At 34.5% G+C, this 21656-nt stretch overlaps 1 protein-coding gene across 2 annotated transcripts in view; it reads left to right on the top strand.

The window, feature by feature from the left end:
- Window positions 1-21656, top strand: part of PTPN12 (protein tyrosine phosphatase non-receptor type 12) — an 82218-nt gene that overhangs the window by 39167 nt on the left and 21395 nt on the right. For both annotated transcript variants that reach the window (XR_007130676.1, XM_047752001.1), the window contains exons 4-11: window positions 690-785; window positions 1767-1805; window positions 6268-6339; window positions 10783-10842; window positions 11516-11658; window positions 15545-15611; window positions 17232-17309; window positions 17403-17501. Coding sequence is in view for 1 of the 2 variants with exons in the window: in XM_047752001.1 (XP_047607957.1) it covers window positions 690-785; window positions 1767-1805; window positions 6268-6339; window positions 10783-10842; window positions 11516-11658; window positions 15545-15611; window positions 17232-17309; window positions 17403-17501 (654 nt within the window). In the remaining variant the exon portion in view is untranslated. The remainder of the gene's footprint in view (window positions 1-689; window positions 786-1766; window positions 1806-6267; window positions 6340-10782; window positions 10843-11515; window positions 11659-15544; window positions 15612-17231; window positions 17310-17402; window positions 17502-21656) is intronic.

Genomic DNA, 21656 nt, shown 5'->3' with positions numbered 1-21656 from the left:
TCCAAAAAGTCAGTTTTACTACAATTATTGCAAGACCCAAAACTAATAGGCTAAGTGAAAATTAATACATAGGTACTTCATTCTTTCAGATGTAATGAGGTTTATATTCTTTTATTAGGACATTTGTTAAGAGTTCTAGTTTTTAATTGCCCTTAATAACACTAACTCATTGTATGATTCAATTATGTGCTAGTTTAGTATTTTAGTCCACTATCTTGTTTGGTATATTCTGCTAACTATTAGAAATGTATATATGAGGTGTTTAATAAACTTTAAGTTGAATAATTAAAGGCAGATATGGGAGTATCTAGCTAAGAAAGAACTAGTAGGTAGTTCTAGTGTTATTTTTTAGAATTGAAGCATGCTTTTATATTTCTTCTAGAGTTAGTTTTACTGACTAGATGTTAGGGCTTCTGTTTTTAATTCCTAGGTAAATAATAATTTTAAAATTAGCCTGAGGAGGATTAATTATAAATTCTGTGCACCCTGTCTAATAAATACACAAAAGTAATAACATTTCACCAAAAGCTGAAGTGAAAGGAATATATTTTATCATGCTTTTACATGCTATGAAAGAAAAATCACTGGAAATAGTTTAGGTGAAAATAATGCTATTACTAATAAAATTTAGGCAAGGAAATATTTTTGGTTATCATAATGAATATGAAATTTGTTTTTAACTATTTTAGGGTGTTTATGGACCAAAAGCATATGTGGCAACCCAAGGACCTTTAGCAAATACTGTAATAGATTTTTGGAGGATGATATGGGAGTACAATGTTGTAGTAAGTATTACATGTAATCATTTGACTTTTTAGCCATAGTGATATTATACTTACAGCTAGTGTTTACTAAACAGAAACATATCTAGGATTTCTCATTAAATTTTGAAAAATTTGTTGAAATATTTTAAGAATAGAGTGTGATAATGTTTTTTTTTCATTTATAAAAAAACATTTCAAATCTTATCTTTAGTAACTAATAAGACAACCACCAAATAAGAAGGATTGATAGATGGGTAGAGGGATAGCTATGTGATTGGAAAAAAAGTATTATGAAATTAATGGTAGGGTATAGATGGTGGCTATACAATAAGTTTGCTGTATGTTTGAAATATTATATTAAAAAATATTGGGATGGGGGAGTTCCCGTTGTGGCTCAGCAGTTAATGACTTTGACTAGTATCCATGAGGATGCAGGTTTGTTACCTGGCCTCCTTCAGTGGGTTAAGGATCTAGTGTTACAATGAGCTGTGGTGTGATGTAGGTCGCAGACACAGCTCAGGTCTGGTGTTGGTGTTGCTGTGGTGTAGGCCGGCAGCTGCAGATCCTGTTCAACCCCTAGCCTGGGAACTTCATATGCCACAGGTGTGGCCTTAAAAAGAAAAAAAAAAGATAGTTAAATACATTCAATCTTTAGATAATTTTATCAAATATATTTATGATATTTAATAGTGCTATTTTATTGGGTAAATATCCTAAATGTGTTATTTTAATATAATTTCAAAAGACAGAAGCAAATCTATAAGATTCATAAAGTTAAATTTGCTGCCATTTAGTTAGTCCTTCTTTAGAAGGTATGATTTTGATCATTTCTTTAACTCCTACTCTTAATATCAAACCTACCTTTTTTTGACAGACTAGATATACCTTTACTCAAAAAAAAAACAACAAAAAAAACCTCTTGAAATGTGTATTTTATTGAAAAAGTAAAATTTTCTTTAACTAATATATTCTTAATCTTATCTCACCCTCACTTCTCTTTAGATCATTGTAATGGCCTGTCGTGAATTTGAGATGGGAAGGGTATGTATACCTATTCACAGTTAAAATAATTGTGGAGTGTTTTTATCACTTCATTTCTAGGGATATGTATTTCTGGGCTTTTATTATATTGTGAGCTCAAGTTGTTAAAATAGTTAATTCTTTCCCTTTTTTGTACTCTGCCATTGTTTGTATTTCATCAAAAGGAACAAAGTATCCCTAAGCACATAAACTTTTTTATTTTATAAGTACATTTTATGATATACTTAATAGATTTTGTACACTTAGTAATCTTCAAATATTTAATGGTGTTTTAGTACAAACTATTTATGGACTGAATAAAATTGAGCAGGTAAAATGAATTAAATAATTTTGTAATGCTATCTCCAAAGTAAGGACAAGAAAAATTTTAACATTGGTTAAAAACTATACAAATACTAGTTTTAAAATTCTCCTACAGCATCAATTCCTAGGTCTTAATTTTTGGAGATGATTATATATTTACATAGAAAAATACTAAATAAGACTTGAGTGTGGCCTTCTAGAAATATGACAAAACAAACAAATTATGTAATGATTTTAAGTTTCCTTATACAAATATGGTTTATTAAAGTAAAAATCATTTTGAAGTTGTAAAAATTCTCATTAAAATTTTCAGCCAAGAGGCTTAACACTGTAAATCAGCTAATCTCTAATAAAGAAATTTAAAAAATTTTTTCAGCAAAGGAACATGTTGCATAGAGCAAGACAGTACATCTTTTAGTTTTGTGAGATGTTACGATATATAAGTCACTGGAAAACCATACTTTTACGAGTAATTTTTGTCATTCCTCCCAACCACATCATTTACCAATAGTAGAATTATTAATATTGGACAGAAAATGAGCAGTCTAAGATTAAGAAATGTACAAACTGAGAAACTGTTAAGTAATTAAATCATCTGTTTAAGTATTATCAGTATGTATTTTAGTACCATTATTATTAATTAATATATTGTATTAGGAAGTTTAAATTTCATCTTCCTATTTTTTATTCATAGTGTTTTGTTCGTAGTAAATTGTCGGTTAGGGCTATGAATTTATTTGATAACCTTGACTTTGATTGATTTTGACTTAAAATGTGACCTAATGGAAAGAGCACATTTAATGAAATCAAGCAACTTAAACTATACCAGTATTTTGACCACAGTGCAGTGAACTGTCCCATCTGAGCTTCAGCTCCCTCATCTCTGAAAAGAGTGATAAATTACTATAGGTTATGCATGTATGATGTTTAACTTAATTTTTGGTATCAGTTGAAATTAGTTCCTATCTGAATTATAAATAGCAATGAAGTCCTCAGTTACTGCTCATCTAAATGAGGGGCATGTTAGTCATAAGCTTTCACTTCTTACTAAATTAATCTCCTATAAACTTAATTTCTGTCTGTTTTAAGATGTTAAAACTTTACTAGATAAGATCAGGGAAAAAAACCTTCAAAGCAATTTAAATTGGAGTTCCTGTTCTGGCTTAGCGGTGATGAACCTGACTAGTAACCATGATGATTCGGGTTCAATCCCTGGACCCATTCAGTGGGTTAAGGACCCGGGGTTGCTGTGAGCTGTGGTGTAGTTGCAGACATGGTTCAGATCCTGCGTTGCCGTGCCTGTGGTGTAGGCTGGCAGCTAGGGCCCTGATTTGACCCCTAGACTGGGAATTTCCATATGCTGTGGTGTAGCCCTAAAAAGAAAAAAAAAGTTTAAATTTTTCATTTTCTGTAAACTTCTACTGGGAAATCAGGTTTGTGGCTTTAAGCCTTCTAAAATACTAATAGTACTTATTCTAAGCTAAACTAACATACTAGGCAGTTCTACTTTGTTGCTCTGAGAGCAGCATTGTCAGCAGTTAATTCCTGCCTGTAAGTAATAAATCCACTTACTGTATTTGACCTGTAAGAATTTAGTAAGAACTGATATATTTCCCACTGCCAAAAGTTTTTGGGTTTTTTTTTTCTTTTCTTTTCGTATTTTCCTAGGGCTGCACCCACGGCATATGGAGGTTCCCAGGCTAGGGGTCGAATCGGAGCTATAGCCTCTGGCCTTCGCCAGAGCCACAGCAACGCCAGATCCGAGCCACGTCTTCAATCTACATCAGAGCTCACAGCAACGCTGGATCCTTGACCCACTGAGTGAGGCCAGGGATCCAGCCCACAACTTCATTGTTCCTAGTTGGATTCGTTAACCACTGAGCCATGACGGGAACTCCCCCACTGCCAAAAGTTTTATTTTAAATGCTAGATTGTTGCTTAAAGGCTTTCACTTTATTGGATGTTGATAAAATTACATCATTTCTTGCTTTAGAATCACTGGATTTTCTATAAAGTTAGGCTTTCATTGCCTTAAGTTTCTAAAATGATTGGATTTGATAGTGGAAGCCAATGAAAACTGAATATTCTACTACTCACCTGTTGAAATGGGAAAATAAGAGGGGAAACTGATTATATTTTAAAATTTAAAAAAATGGATAGTTTAAATAATGTATTATTCTTGTACAGTGTTTTTACCATCTGTAGAACTTTAGAAATATATTCCTATTCAGTATTTGAAACAGTCATATAAGGATTATTGTTTGCATTTTTACAGTAAAGGAACTGCAGGTCAATAAAACAGTAAAATTGGTACTTACAAAATTCTTCTGATACTGAATGGAGTGCTCTTTCCACTGCTGCTACAAATTTTATTGGTTACAAGAATAGTGCAGCAAGAATAGTGTACTATGGAGAACAATATGGAGGTTTCCTTAAAAACTAAAAGTAGAGTTACCATATGATCCAGCAGTCCTACTCTTGGGCATATATCCAGAGAAAACTCTTAATTTGAAAAGATACATGCACCCGGATGTTCCTAGCACCATATTTAAAATAGCCAGAAGATGGAAATAACAAATGTCTATCAACAGATGAATGAGTGAAACACACACACACACACACACACACACACACACATACATAGTGGAATATTTCTCAGCCATAAAAATGAAATAATGGCATTTAAATGCAGCAACATGGATGGACCTTGAGGGTATCATATTAAGTGAAACAAGTCAGAGAAAGACATATTATATGATACCACTTATATGTGGAATCTAACAAAATTATGTAAATGAACTTATTTACAAAACAGAAACAGACTCAAAGACAGAAAATAAATTATGGTTACAAAAGGGGATAATAGGGGCGGGGAGATACAATTAAGCGTTTGGGATTAACATATCCACACTACAATATATAAAATAGGTAAACAACAAGGACTTACTGTATAATGCAGGGAACTATACTCTTTATAAAAGCTAGAATGAAAAGGAATCTGAAAATGTGTGCCTATATGTGTTAATATGTTTTTAAAAAGCTACATGACCATTTGCTACATTTCTTGAGATAAAGGTTGTTAAATACTATTTTTGTCAGTGCATTTGTAGCACTGATTTTACATTTAGGTCTAAGCTTCTAATTACTTCACTGTTTACTTTGCAATAAACTACTTGCCACACAGTTTTTAAAAATATTTTGATACCAAGTTGAGTGCTCTTTCCACTATGCCACAAATTTTATGCTTAATGAGAATTCAGCCAGGTATTATAGAGACTGTCATTGTACAAGCATTGAAACTTGCCTGGCTACCATTTATACCAAATGGACTGCCTTTTGCCGGGTACTTTTTGTTTTGTTTTGTTTTGTTTTTTTTAGGGCTGCACTTGGGGCATATGGAAGTTCCCAGGCTAGGAGTCAAATTGGAGTTGCAGCTGCCAGCCACAGTCGCAGCAATGGTGGGATCCGAGCTGTGTCTGCAACTTGCACCACATCTCACAGCACACCAGATCCCCAACCCACTGACTGAGGCAAGGGATCCAACCCGACTCCTTATGGATACTAGTTAGATCCGTTTCTGCTGCACTACAACAGAAACTCCCAGGTACTTTTTTTTTTTTTTTAATATTTAAGAGATTTATTAAAGCATCTTATCACAAAGATGGAAACACATACAAATTAGAAACATGCAACCATCATCACCCACAGTCAAGATAAAATGTAGTATATTTTTTCTGTTTTCACAGCTGAAAACCCCAGGTACTTTTTTAAAAAGCAATTTTTCTTTTCCAGAGGAGGATCTTTGGAGTCTACTCTGTAGACCAAGCAGCTAGCAATGAAAAACGTATACATGTATAGTGTGATTGTTTGGATACTTCTTGAAATAATATATGTACAAAAATTATTTTTAGAAGGTAAAAAGAACTTTAATAATGTCTGTTGGAAAAGAGAGAGCTTATAAGGTTCTTATGACTAATCTTGGAGAGGACACAATAGCTCACCTTTAAAAAGAGTTGGATAAGTCTGAGTCCTCCTAGCTCTTTGCCTACCAATGTTAGTTTTTCTGTTTTCTGGGAAGACAACAAGCTGAACACAAGATATTTGTAAAAGTTCTAGTAAAACAAATTAATGATTATTTACTTTTTTTTTTGAACAACAGAAAAAATGTGAGCGTTACTGGCCTTTGTATGGAGAAGACCCTATAACATTTGCACCATTTAAAATTTCTTGTGTAAGTACCTATTTTTATTTAATCAGAAAATGGGCATGCTAGACTGATAAATAATTAAATTAAAATATGGTATGAACATTGTTTTATGTAAGCCAAGCAAGCACTCAGTGTTTCCATAAAAATCTATACCGAATTATAATAAACAACATTAATAGTGTTTATTTTTATACTACTTTTATTTCTTTCTTTTTATGGCCATGTCCATGGCATGTGGAATTTCCCAGGCTGGGGACTGAATCTGAGCTACAGCTGTGACCTACATCACAGCTGCAGCAATGTTTGATCCTTTAACCCAGTGGGCACTCTCTTACTACTTTTAAATTAAGAAGCTTTGAGAATGGTCTTTCATAAATTTATAATTTCCTTGAACCTTATTAAATAATTCTGTTAATTCTGTGTTAGTCTTTGTATATAAGTTGATCATAAGTGTTATGTATATAAGAGTAACTGAATAACTATGCTTTGATCTATTTGAAAAGTGGTATAAAGTATTAGTTTCAATAAATTCAATAAATGAGGGACCCTTGATGACTGAGATAAAGTTTTTGATGGTATCTATATTATTCTCTCCACGATTGTTATAATTATATACAAAGATGGGTTTGAGAACTTCCATCCTGAAAGTAGAGATTGATCCTTTATGACAGAAAATATGATATGAAACTTAAAAATATATATCTATTTAATGAGCTCTGGAAATGAATTAAATTCAAGTTCTAAAACTAATAGCATAGAGGGTTCCTGTTGTGGCTCAGCGGTTAACAATTCCGACTAGTATCCATAAGGATTCAGGTTCCATCTCTGATCTCGCTCAGTAGGTTGGGTATCCACCATTGCCATAGGCTGTGGTGTAGGTTGCAGACGTGGCTTGGGTTTGGTATTGCTGTGGCTGCAATTTTAACCAGCGGCTTTATCTCTGATTGGACCCCTAGCCTGGGAACTTCCATATGCTTCAGGCACGGCTCTAAAAAGCAAGAACAAACAAACAAACAAACAAAAACTAATAGCACAAATCTTAGAAATTGAATTAAAAGACAAAAACAAAGGAGGAGAAACACAAAAAAATAAGTAAAATATATGAGAGCTTTAGAAATAGACCCAACAATTTACTTTGGGTTACACCTGATTGTATCTTTTTTAATCACTTGCCGGAAATATATTGTCTTATTTATTCAACTCAAAAGACCGTGTTTAAGCACACATGGAAATTAAATAACCTTCCCTATATTAGTCAGGGTTTTCCAGAGAAACAGAAGCAATAGGATGTGTGGGGGGGGTGGATTTAGCCTAAGGAATTGGCTCATGTGATTATGGAGGCTGGCAAGTTCAAAATCTTTAGGAGTGGGTAGACATTTTGGAGACCCAGGAGTAGTTGATTGCCTCATTTTCAGCCTGAAGACCAAGAGTTTAGAGCCCAAGAGAGCAAATACAGCAGTTCTAGTCTGAAGGTGGGCAGACTAAAGACCCAGGCAAACTGATGTTCAGCTCTAGTCCAAAGACATTCTGCTGTAGAACCAGGAAGAGCCAGTGTTACAGAGGAAAGCAGTCTTCTAGAAAATTCTCTCTTACTTGGAGGAGGCTGGTCCTTTGTTTTATTCATACCTTAACTGGTTGGATGAGGGACAGCTACATTAGAGAGAGCAGTCTGGTCTACTCAAAGCCCACTGATCTAAATGTTAATCTCACCTCAAAACTCCCTCAGGAATATCAAGAATAATCTATGACCAAGTCTCTGAGCACACCATGGCCCAGCCAAGTTACATATAAAATTAATCTTCACATTCCCCATTTCAGAATTGCTTGTTTTTGACCTTGTTTTCCATAGTTAAATGAGATATAATTTCTATAATTTTATTTTTCATTGGTTAATTCAAGAAATCTAACTGTATGATTTATTTGTACTTATGTCCCCTGAATTCCTGATGCGTATCCTAAATTTAGTGCTTTCTAGGTTGATGTAGAAAAGGACTAAAATTGTGTTACACAGACTCCTTTTAAATGCAATCTCATTTTTGTAATGTTAACTGTAATTCATAGTAAACTGCCTGGATTTAATATGCAGTCAGTACTCTAAAATCCTGGTTATAATTAACTGTTTGTTGATTAAATATAAAAATTTTAAAAATCATAAAACATTTCATATTATTTGGAATGAATAAAAACTAATACATAACTAACTATATTGTATTTCTGTGAGGAAACACCTTCTGCCTTACCAATTCGGAAAGTGTTCTACAATATTAAGTTCTTAGTCCAGGAAGCCTAGTTCTGTGCAGTGTGGTTGTGTTGAACATTTGTAAATTTAAATGTAATAAGATAATTATACTGAATGTCACAATTCAAGTGACAACAAATAGTGCTTATAATAGTAAACAACAAAACAACTTGAAATTTTTGAATAGTTGGGGATCAGGAATAGTAAACAACTGAATAGAAAAAGTAAGCAATAGTTTATAGTTTGGAAAAAGATGAATTGGCTTTTTTGTTGGCTTTTTTTCTTTTACTTTTTAGCTGCAGCATACGGAAGTTCCCAGGCTAGGGGTTGAATTGGAGCTGTAGCCGCTGGCCTATTCCACAGCCACAGCAATGCCAAATTTGAGCTGCATCTGCAACCTACACCACAGCTCACAGCAATGCCAGATCCTTAACCCACTGAGAAAGGCCAGGAATCGAACTCGCATCCTCATGGATACTAGTCAGGTTTGTTACCACTGAGCCATGATGGGAACTCCTGGTTGACTTTTTAATTGCGCTAAAAGGTAATTTTAAGAAGTCCTCCTCCGGTATTGCCACAGCTCAGATTCAGTCCCTGGCCCAGGAACTTCTATGTGCCACGAGTGTGGCCATAATATTTTTTTTAATTAAAAAAAATAAAAGTCCTCTTAATAAGTTTGATTTGATTAGTAACAGCTGGTTTGATTTGTCAGTGTTGGTACTGATGTATGCTGAGAAGCAAAATTTTTCTTTCAGGGTTTCAAAATGGGAAGTAATTGTATGTCTTGTTGTTTCAGACAAGTCAGTATTTGTTATCACTGATAAAAGCAAAAATCATTTTTTTTTTAGGGCCACGCCCAAGGCATACGGAGGTTCCCAGGCTGGGGTCAAATCAGAGCTGTAGCTACCAGCCTGACCACAGCACAGCAACGCCATATCTAAGTGGTGTCTGTGACCTACACCACAGCTCATCCTTAACCCACTGAGTGAGGCTAGGGATCAAACCTGCGTCCTCATGGATGTTAGTCAGATTCATTTCCATTAAGCCACAATAGGAACTCCCAAAAAACAAATTTGTAAATAGAAAGCAAGTTATTGAAAATAACCGAAGTAAGTGACTTGACTCTACTTGGCAGTCAGAGTGTTTGAGACTGAGAGAGGACACTAGTCAGGAGCTCTCTTAGTTTAAGGATGAGAAGTGGGGGAAAGTGTTGGTGAAAGGTAGGGGACTGGCCAGCAGGAGCTGAGAAGTATGTTGCTGCATATATCCACTCAGACCAAATTATCAGCACAATATCCTTGGGTTTGTCTAGCCCACTACCTGTTCTGTGAGTAAAGTTTTAGTGGAGTACAACCACATCCATTAATTTACAATTTGTGAAAACAACAGCAAAGTTGAGCAAACAGACTTTATAATAAAGCCCACAAAACCAAAAATCTCTATCTCACCTTTTATAGGTGAGGAAAGGTTAAGTCCAGTATTTTCATCCATACTCCACTTCGATGAATATAAAAACATACTTTTCCCTTTTTATTATTTAAAAAGTTCAAAATAAACTACTATAGTTTAAAAAAATTAAAGGAATAATACTGAATTTTTTATTAATAAAGCAGCATACCTTATTGGTCTTAACAATCACTGTCTAGACTATTTGTAATTTTAATTAAAAAGGCAAAGAGAATAGTTTGCTTAGTGAGAAACTGATACAGAGGCTTCATTCCAATACATTAACAGATGACAGTAAGAGACTTTTAACATGGTTATGTTGTCATCAATCAGAATGATAATTTGGGATTTTCCGAATGCATCCTTTTCCTTCCCCAGTTGGCATCCAGTTAATTCATAGTTGAATTTTAATCAGGCTTTATGGAAAGATAAAATGGTTGAAGATGTTTATAGGTCCTAAGAAGTGACATTTTGTGTGTAGGTGATAATCTGTTACATGATTCTGGGGATGGCTGTTACTTTGCAAATATTTTATTGGATGATGGACTCCTAGCTAAGTAATTGATTAACAGATACTTCTACTTAAAAAAAAAAAGTTCCAAGTAGAACTTAGATAAACAAATTGATGACTTTCAGAATGGTTGTTTTTATAATTATCAGGCACACCTGGAATTTTAAAGGTTAATTTTATATTGTGAACTTTAAATATGAGGTTATTATTTGTTTTGGTGTGTATGTTTTTGTTTTAATGTTCTTAATAACAAGTGTTTCTCTTTACTTAGGAAGCTGAACAGGCAAGAACTGACTACTTCATTAGGACACTATTACTTGAATTTCAGAATGTAAGTATTTTCCATTGAGAGGTTATTTCTAAGGATAGTTTTTAAAGAGAAGATATATAAATAGTATACTATCTTACATAGTTAAGGAGATTTGTTTTTTTAGTTATATAAAATAATGAAAATCAGATATAATACATTATTTAGTATCTTGAGCCTTATGTTTATCAATTAAAGTAATAAATATTCTATTAGCCTTCTAATTACAATAGATTCTAACAGTGCTTATGGTGTATTGCTCATCCATTTAATACTCTAGACTAATTAAATAGTATATGTAGTGTAATAGTTAAAGTACAAGTTTTGGAGGTAAGACTGCCAGCTTTTAGATCCCTCATCTGCCACTTGCTTTGAAACAGTATGCAAATTACTCTTTCTGTCTCAATTTCCTTACCCATAAAATGAGGATAGTATTAATGATACCGTGTTAAATGGGGATGTTAAATGGGGATTAAGTAAATTGTTACATGTGAAGCCCTTAGATCAATACTTGGTATGTAATAAGTAGTCTATAAATGTAGGCTATCTTTTTTGTTTGTTTGTTTGTTTTTTTAAGGAAGTGCTAAATACAGTATACATATCTTAGAAATGGCAGTAAGGTGAGATGTACAGCTTGTCTATATGCTTTAGAATTTGCACCTGTGTTTTCATAATTATTGAATTTCTATTCTTGAAGGAATCTCGTAGGCTTTATCAATTTCATTATGTCAACTGGCCAGACCATGATGTTCCCTCATCATTTGATTCTATTCTGGATATGATAAGCTTAATGAGGAAATACCAGGAACATGAAGATGTGCCTATTTGTATTCATTGCAGGTACAAAAGAATCTTCTAAATTTTTTTTTGTCTTTTTGCCATTTCTTGGGCCGCTCCCGTGGCATATGGAGGTTCCCAGGCTAGGGGTCTAATCGGAGCTGTAGCCACCAGCCTACGCCAGAACCACAGCAACGCTGGATCCAAGCCGCGTCTGCAGCTTACACCACAGCTCACGGCAACGCCGGATCGTTAACCCACTGAGCAAGGGCAGGGACCGAACCCGCAACCTCATGGTTCCCAGTCGGATTCGTTAACCACTGCGCCATGACGGGAACTCCCCTAAATATTTTAATAATTTGGAATAGAGGTGACATTATAATATGGGTAATAGTTTGGTATTTTGAAACCTGTTTCCTATCTAAGGAATTTCTTAGATCATTATATGGATTTCCAAATAATAAAAGCTTTGAATCCTGGGGCAATTTTTCTTCTGTTAATTTTTATTTTATATTAGATTCTTCTAGAAGACTTAAAATTGTGGTGCTGTGGAAATGAATCTGACTAGTATATTTGAGGGTGCGGGTTCGATCCTTGGCCTCACCCAGTGGGTTAAGGATCTAGCATTGCCATGAGCTGTGGTGTAGGTCACAGACGCAGCTCAGATCTGGCGGGGCTGTGGCTGCAGTGTAGGCCAGCTGCTGTAGCTCCGATTAGACCCCTAGCCAGGGAACTTCCATATGCCACAGGTGTGGCCCTAAAAAGCCAAAGAAAAAAAAATACCATAATGCTTCATAAAACTGCAATCTATCTTTTTAAGTGACATGTCTGCATTCCCTTTTGTTGCAAAAAGTAAATGAATGTCTTAGACTTCAATTTACTGGTTAATTAAATAGTTAAAAGATATTAGTGAAGATGTAACACCAAAGATAGTTTTCTTAGCCAAGTTGGTTGGATTGTGATGTCTGTATTAGTGAAGTGAAAGGGCTGCTTTTTATTTATGGGCCGGAGAGGTGACTTGCTTATTGAGATGTGGGAATCAGTAAAAACCTGGTTAATTAAAAAATGTTTTCTGTAGTTAATTCAGTGGTTAGTTGACTTTTTAATTAAGTAGTTAACTGGTTAAAAAGAAAAAGATCTTGTAGAATCAAAAGATAAAGAAATTGTTTTATCAATATTGTCTAGTCAGTGTATATAGTTGATAAATCCAGTATGATAGGAAGATTTTCCTTTAAAAGATAACTATATCATTTAATATTTTTTAACAACCAAAATAATGTAACTATAGTGACTTAGAAAACACATACATAAACGGAGTCATTCAGATCCCACTAGAGATGACTTTTTTTTTCTGCCTTTTTTTTTAGGGCTACACCTGTGGCATATGGAAATTCCCAGTCCAGGGATCAAATCAGAGCTGCACCTGAGGGCCACAGCCACTGCAAAGCCAGATCTAGCTGCATTTTTTACCTTTGTCACAGCTCACAGCAATGCCGGATCTTTACCCACTGAATGGGGCCAGGGATCAAACCTATATCCTCATGGATACTAGTTGGGTTCCTAACTTGCTAGGGCACAACAGGAACTCCCAAGATGACTGATTTTAATACTTTAGTATATGTCCTTTCAATGTGTGTATAGTATTTTTTAAAGAATATTTCCCCATTTGATACATTATGTACATCTAAATAAGTCATATAAATGTTCTTATGCAGTTCATTATGACTGCACTGTGTTTTATATTTAACCTCCATTCTTGGCATATCATATTATCCCATTTGTTTTCAGCTATTTTATTATTTATTTAGTCTTTTTTAGGGCCGCACCCATGGCATGTGGAAGTTCCCAGGCTAGGGGTTTAATTGGAGCTGTAGCCACTAGCCTACACCATAGCTCATGGCAACGCTGGATCGGTAACCCACTAAGTGAAGCCAGGGATCGAACCTGCAATCTCGTAGTTCCTAGTCAGATTTGTTTCTGCTGCGCCACAATAGGAACTCCTATTTCCAGCTATTTTAAACAACAATTTAAGTGTCCTGTGGGCAATTTTTTGGTGAAAGCTTTGAGCACATCAGTAATTCATTAGAATAGCTATCCAAAAGTGGGATTTCTAAGTCAGAAGATACGAACTTTTTTGTAATTTAATACATATTTTAAAATTTGTTATCCATAAAGTTGATGCTCATAATTAAGCCTACTACTGCTCATTAGTCGGAGTGCCCATTTCCCCATACCTTCCCGAATATTGTTACCTTTTGGTTTCAGTGTCAGTGTGACAGGCAAGCCATATTTTTCTTCATTTATATTCTTTTGTGAATTGCTTGTTTGTATATGTTACCAATTATTTTCATCTCTTAATAATTATACATTATATATTGACGATGTTAACTTGTAGTCATGTTGTAAGTCATGGTTTTCATTCTGCCTATGTTTTGCCACACATAAATTATTTTTAAAATATTATGTAGTAAGAGTTGTGACTACCTTCATTTATGATTTCTGTCCATTGAGCTATGCTTAGAAAGTCTTTCCCTAACACTAGTGCATAAAACTGCACACTTTATAAACATTACATTTTTAATCCATCTGGAATATTTTTATGATGAAGGTAAGAATTTAACCTTTGCTTTCACTTTTCCTGTACCATTTATTAAATGGTATATCTCCTTCTCCCTTTTTTTTTTTATATTGGGCTGTAACCATGGCATATGGAGGTTCCCAGTCTAGGGGTCTAATCAGGGCTACAGCTTTCGGCCTACACCACAGCCACAGCAACCCCAGATCCGAGCCGCATCTGTGACCTACACCACAGCTCATGGCAATGCCAGATCCTTAACCCACTGAGCGAGGCCAGGGATCAAACCTGCAACCTCCTGGTTCCTAGTTGGATTTGTTTCCGCTGCATCATGTTGGGAACTCCTATCTTTCCTCTTTAATTGAAGAATTCACCAAATACTTACCTGTTTCTGAATTTTCTGTTGTGTTTGACTGATCCACTTGTCTGTCTTTGTAGTATCCCATTTTAACCATCAGATTTAAATATATATCATTTAACCCTAGTGACTCTTAACTCTAAAATTCTAGAAATGTTTTGATGTGTGGAACTGACATATATCAAGTGGTTAAAAATTAATATTGATGTTTATCGTTAAGAGCTTCATAAATATCCTATGTTGCTTACAATGTACTTTATAATGTACTTTTCTTAGATTACATGTTTAACAAACTACTGATATTTCTAAAATTTTCAAAATATGCCCTAAAGTGCTGCCCAACTTTTTTTCTGTCTGAAATTACTAAGGTGATGTCAGTAATATCTTTAATTACATAGTGATTCTCAATCCCTTAGGAGCATATGTCTCCCTCTAGTTGAAAATCAGTTGCCTTAAAGTATTTTTTTCATGTTTTAAAATAACAAATCTGTGGTGTTTACTTTCTCCAGGTTCTGTTAGTTCTTTAGGATATTAGAGAGCATTAGCAGCCTTTGTTTCTTTGGTGAAATCACTGCTGGTGTTCAAACAGGTTTCTAGGGCTTGTAGCCTTCTTCATCTTTCCTATAGATTTTGCAGATTGAAATGATAGAGTTTCCTCCTCTACTGTAAAGCACTGGAGCCATCTTCAACATAAAAATAAATTTGTCTCTACAAGATAGTTAGCTAGACAAGGTTTTCTGAGATAGACTTAGACTTCCAAAGTGAAGACTTCTAGGTATTCGATGAACTACTTTCGGAAGTTCCTTAAATTAAATAAAAACAAGATATAAATTCTAATGTTAAGGATGTTTGCCATGCACAAATTTTAAGTTGTGGTTTGTTTCCATAAATAAGTAGAATTTGTCAAATTTCTTAAATGATTTTTTACTTATGAATATTAACATATCCAGCCACATTTATTTTACAGTTCTTTTATCACAAATATCAAATTGTTTTTTCAAATTTTATATCCATAGTGCAGGCTGTGGAAGAACAGGTGCCATTTGTGCCATAGATTATACGTGGAATTTACTAAAAGCTGGGGTAAGAATAATTTTTATGTAGCACTATATCCAGTTGATCTACTATGATTTTCAAACTTAATGATTTGCTGAATAAATTATAGCATATGTTTTGCTGCATGTTACTTTTTTAGAAATAGCTTTGCTATGTATGCGATGAAGACAGTAAAGGTATAAATGATGCAGAGTACCTTGAGGTAATACACTGGGCAACAAGGGAAACATGTTGTCATCCATTTGTTCTGGATGAATTAATACCCACATTAGGGATGTAAATTCTGCATTAACTTTTCCAAATATAGCATCCCTGTTGCCGTCTATATTTACTCTATATATAAGTGTAATCAATTCGGTAAATATTTATGCCTAACTGGAAACATATGTAGTATGGTGGTTAAGAATGCTGACTGGAACCAAACTTCTGTGGTTAAAATTCTGGCTCTGTCATTTATTAGCTGTGGGATCTTGGTCGAATGTCTTATTCTAACTGTGCTTAGATTTCTTCATCTGTAAATGGGGATCATAATGTTAATAACTCATAAGAATTAAGTAAATTCTTAATTTTGTAAAGTTCTTTAGACCTATGTGTGACATGTTGCAAGTGCTCAATTTATTGTTGGTTTTTATTACTATTGCTATTATTATTGCTATCACTGCTATTTTCAAGAAACTGGGTTTGATACTATGGAGAATATAAAGACATAGCCCTCATGGTAGATTTGAAAAACACAGGTCTCACTGTATGTAGATTTGGTTTATTTGTTGGTTCTACAGTACGTTTATTTTCTATGCATTAGGTAGAAGCTTTTATTCTTCATAGCCTTATAGGGTTTTTTTAGGGCCATACCCACAGTATATGGAAGTTCCCAGGCTAGGGGTTGAATCAGAGCTGTAGTTGCTAGCCTACAGCCACAGCCATGTCAGATCTGAGCTGTGCCTGCAACCTACACTGCAGCTCCTGGCAATGCCGGATCATTAACGCACTGAGTGGGGCCAGGAATCGAAACTGCATCCTCATGGATACTAGTCAAGTTTGTTACCGTTAAGCCACAATGGGAACTCCTTAATAAAACAAATTTTCTAGGATGTTTTATAGTCTCCAGAGATGTAGCTCTCTTAGCTGGTCCTTATATAGCCAGCCCAGGAAACTGGCCTATAGAATGAGTTCAAATTCTTTTGTTTACAGTCTAATGCCAAATTGCCTAATCTTTTCTCCTCCTTTGAACAACTCTCCTTCATTGTCTTAGGTTTTATCTATATCAAGCTTCTCAATTCCCCATAGATTATACATTTCATCTGTCATGCTTATGTATATTTCCTTCTCTTTTCTCTCACATATCAATCAGAGTTAGTCATAGCATTTTTATTCCCACTGTATTGCAACCGTACATTGGCTGGACATTTATCTGTTCACATATCTATCTAACTCACTAGCTGACTGCTAAAGGTCAAAATTAGCTCTGTATCCATAATCCCAAGCACAGTGTATGATACATGGTACACAGTGTTCAAGAAATATTGTCACTTATCCAAGTATATAAGGTATACATGTAGACAAGGTATATATGAAAAGTTGAAGACTAATTTTTATTATTTTTCTGAACAGTTGTCCAGAGTTCATGTATTAAATTCTCTGTTTTAGAAAATACCAGAGGAATTTAATGTTTTTAACTTAATACAAGAAATGAGAACACAGAGGCATTCTGCAGTACAAACTAAGGTATAGTTTTTTGTTTTGCTTTATTAACTGTATTTTATAAATGCCTTATTTTTTTTAAATGTCTTTTCCTTTATTATTTCATCTCCCTAATAGGAGCAATACGAACTTGTTCATAGAGCTATTGCCCAATTATTTGAGAAACAGCTACAACTATATGAAATTCATGGAGTGCAGAAAATTCCTGATGGAGTGGTAGGTATTCTCGACTTATTCATTTTAGAAAACTTTTACTTTTTACCAAGTTGTGATATTTAGCTTTTTTAATTTTCACCTTGTGTTTTATCTAACATGAAAATATCCATTAGTTATTTTTATTTAACTTTTCTTCTTCCTGTTTGAATCTCTATGGTGATATTTAATGATGCAATACAAGTTAAATAATACTCTAAATAAAATATAGTTATGAATATAGATCTTAGTCAAAAATTATATAATTCAATATTGTTTTACTTATAAATTACTTTTAAAAAATTAACTGCATTTTTCTCTCTTCTTTCCTTCCACCCAACCAAATTATTCTAAGTTGATTCTCCATGAATTTTATTTTGTTTTGATGATATAAAGCTTTGTTGTTATTTTGTACATATTTTATTTTATTTTACCTTACTTTATTTTGCTTTTTAGGGCCACCCCCACAGCATATGGAGATTCCCAGGCTAGGGGTTGAATCAGAGCTGTAGTTGCCACCCTACATCACAGCCACAGCAACACCAGATCCGAGCTGCGTCTGCGACCTATACCACAGCTCATGGCAATGCCGGATCTTTAACCCACTGAGCAAGGCCAGAGATCAAACCTATGTCCTATGGATAATAGGTTTGTTTCTGCTGAGCCACAACAGGAATTCCTGTACATGCTTTTAATTAAGTAAAATTACAGGACCACAATTATAAATCTCTATTCTTGATTTCTCTGATAACTTAGAAGTTAAGGAATTTAGAAAAGCTGTTAAAACAAGTTGTGTATTCCAGATTTATTTTTGAAGAAATTTGTAGAAACGCTAATCAGCAATATGACTTAATAATAAATGTTATCTGTTAGAAGTGTTTACAACTAAAATCACTTCCTGGAGTAGGAGATATAAAGAGAAATTTTATTTTGGAATCTAGTAGCATTTGACTTGGGATTTAGAAACACTTCAGTAGGCAAGCATCTCTAAGGTATGCACATATGCCTTTTTATCTTACATATAAAAAATATTACCACCAGTTATCAACACCAGGATTTTCAATTCTAGGATGATACCAACAGTAGTTTGTGCTGTGGTCCATCTATTATGCTTGTGTTGTGCATTTTAGATGTGATATTATTGAGTTCTGAATCTTTTCTCCTCAAATGTATTTAAAAAAATTTTTTATTTTTTTTCTTTTTGCCTTTTCTAGGGCTGTTTCCCAAGGCACATGGAAGTTCCCAGGCTAGGGGTCTAATCAGAGCTGTAGCCACCGGCCTACACCAGAGCCGCAGCAACGCTGGATCCGAGCCGCGTCTGCAACCTACACCACAGCTCACAGCAGTGCCAGATCCTTAACCCACTGAGCAAGGCCAGGGATCGAACCTGCAACCTCATGGTTCCTAGTCAGCTTCATTAACCACTGCACCATGATGGGAACTCCTACTTTTAAATTTTTTAACATACTCTGTTTTAATGTTCATTTTGTTCTGCAGCAGATACTATATCCTTAAGATTGATAATTAGGTTCTCATTTTTTTCTTTTGTGGCCCTTGATACAACTCTGTTATGTGCACATAATTAATATACAAAATAATTTTAGTGAAATGGGTCAAGGTGGTCAAAAAGTTTAAAAAAAATTCAGCAAGCTCTGCTTGAAACAGGAAGATACACTAGAACCTAATCTCCAATGGATTATTTAATTTCTTTTTTTTTTAAACTCTTCTTTCTTCTTTTTTTTTTTCATGTCTGCACCTATGGCATGTGCAAGTTCCCAGGCCAGGGATTGATCCAAGCTGTAGCTGCAACCAACACCATAGCTGTGGCAACAACGCTGGATCCTTTAGCCCACTGAGCCATAGAAGGAACTCTTGGACTATTTAATTTCTAAAATTCCTTTCAACTTCAAAAGTTGGTGGTTGTTTTAACTGGCAGTGGTGGTTTTAACTGACAATAAAATCAGCCAAAGCAAGCTGTGAACATTATGACAAATACTGGGGACAAAAGCTGTAGATGAAAAAGCATTAGAAGACAAAAATGTACAGCAAATATAGGTAAAAACTAGGAATCCAAGGAGAACATTGTTCTATTTTGAAGTTCAGTGACTGGGGAGTTTTGTCATGCTGTGAGGTCAGTGGCTCTCTGAGTTGCATTTCTGTATTGCCACATCGAGTCCTTTAATGATATGAAGTTTAACACGCTCAGAGAGTTTACATCCTCCAGAAGTTCTTTTTTCCTCTGTTGGTCCTTTCCGTTAATGGCTTCACCATTCTCTCATTCACCCCAGAATGATAATCCTTTATGAGACCTTTCCTTTGTTACATGTTGTCATTTGCCTGCAAATACCCTTACTCTCTCTTCTTCCATTCCCATGTGTTCCGTGCTTTCCTTTTCTGTTCTTTGTCAGTGTCTTATCCACTGCTTTTATCTTATCCACTATTCTACATGCTACCTTTTATTCTCAACTTCTTAATATTTTTGCAACTGTATTTCTAATATTTTCACTTATAACATCTCCTTTCACTGATTTCATAACTTCAGTATACTGATTGTATCACTTAATGTGTTTATTACCCTCTCATTTTTTTGCCTACTGATACTACCACACTATATAGTTCTTGAAGTTATGTCTTTGTCCTTTACATTTTTGTGTCCTCTCCACTGCTTACTTTTGAGTACCTTTCATATACAGATCTGCAATGCCTTACTTTCTGTTTCAGAATGCTCTGAAAACCTATAGTTGTTTTGTGTGTGTGTGTGTGTGTGTATGTTTGGTATACTTATTTGACTTGATATGACATGAGGTAATTTATGCTGTGCTATTAAAAAACTTTTTGAAGGGCAGAAATAGTTCAATAATATGGAAGCATTTTCATATAGTTCATCCTTAATCTTTATTTAAACTTTATTTAACCTTTATTCTTTATTTAATGATAATATTTATATATTTTGGTATATAAAATATTAATGAGTGTTATAGTTCTATAATATAGAAGCATTTTCATATGGTTCATCCTTAATCTTTATTTAAACTTTATTCTTTAACGTTTATTTTTTATTTAATGATAATATTTATATATTTTGGTACAAAAATATTAATGAGTGTTATGGAGCATGACTGTTTACTTAATAGAAGTAATAAGCAAAAGAATCATTAATATGTGATAGGAATCTTTATGATGCAAAGTGCCATTAAACTCTGAATCTAAAAGTGTAAAACATCTGAGGATCTAAAAGTGTAAACCAAAAGTCCTGATTAACCTCAAGCAAAAACCAGTTTATACTCCTTGTCTAGGTATAAAAGCCCTAATTTGGACAAAAAATTTTATGGTCATCCTATCTATAGCAGCCATCCCAGAAACAGATTTCGCTGTTTTGGTAGGTGCCTGTAACTAAGGATGAATGCTTTCATTCTCATAACGTAATTCTTGTTTTGGTCAGAACAAGATACATAGTAAGATGTGTAAGACACTTCTAATGCATCTGATATTAAGAGTCAGATACATTAAAAATTGCTGGAAAGTTGAGGTCTTTGTTTCTTTTTGCTGGAAGTACTTGGTGGAAAAGGACACTGGCAAGATACAGTTATATAGACAAAGAAAATGCCACAGTGTGGAGTTCCTATTATGACTCAGCTGTAACAAATCCCAGTGTGCATGAGGACACAGGTTTGATCCCTGTCTTTGCTCTCCGAATTAAGGGTCCAGTGTTGCCATGAGCTGTGGTATAGGCCAGCAGCTGCAGTTCCAGTTCATTTCAGCCCCTAGCCCGGGAACTTCCATATGCTGCAGGTGTGACCCTAAAAAGATGGATGGATGGATGGATGGATGGATGGATGGATGGATGGATGGATGATAGATCGATTGAACTTAGAAGACTCAAAAAGAAAGAAAGAAGGAAAGAAAATGCCACATTGGACACAGTATAAGTGTTTTGATTAAAGAAAAAAGTCAACAGTTTCAGAGTTCTTTTAGTAATCACAGTATATGCAAAGATAGTTTTTTTCTTCCTAAAGTTATCTGAGATGTAGGCAAGGGTGAAAATCATTCTTATTTTCTGGCCCAGAATTAATACAGTCTAGCTATATAAAAATGAGGTCTTTTCTGAGGCAGAAATTAATTCAAGGCAATGTTTTATGTGATAATTTCACATCTTCTCTAGTCACAGTCCTAAGGTTC

This window comes from Phacochoerus africanus, chromosome 11 (genome assembly GCF_016906955.1).
Source record: "Phacochoerus africanus isolate WHEZ1 chromosome 11, ROS_Pafr_v1, whole genome shotgun sequence".
Lineage (NCBI taxonomy): Eukaryota > Metazoa > Chordata > Mammalia > Artiodactyla > Suidae > Phacochoerus > Phacochoerus africanus.
The sequence above is the reverse complement of the archived record's forward strand: the minus strand, read 5'-3'. Positions and strand labels throughout refer to the sequence as shown.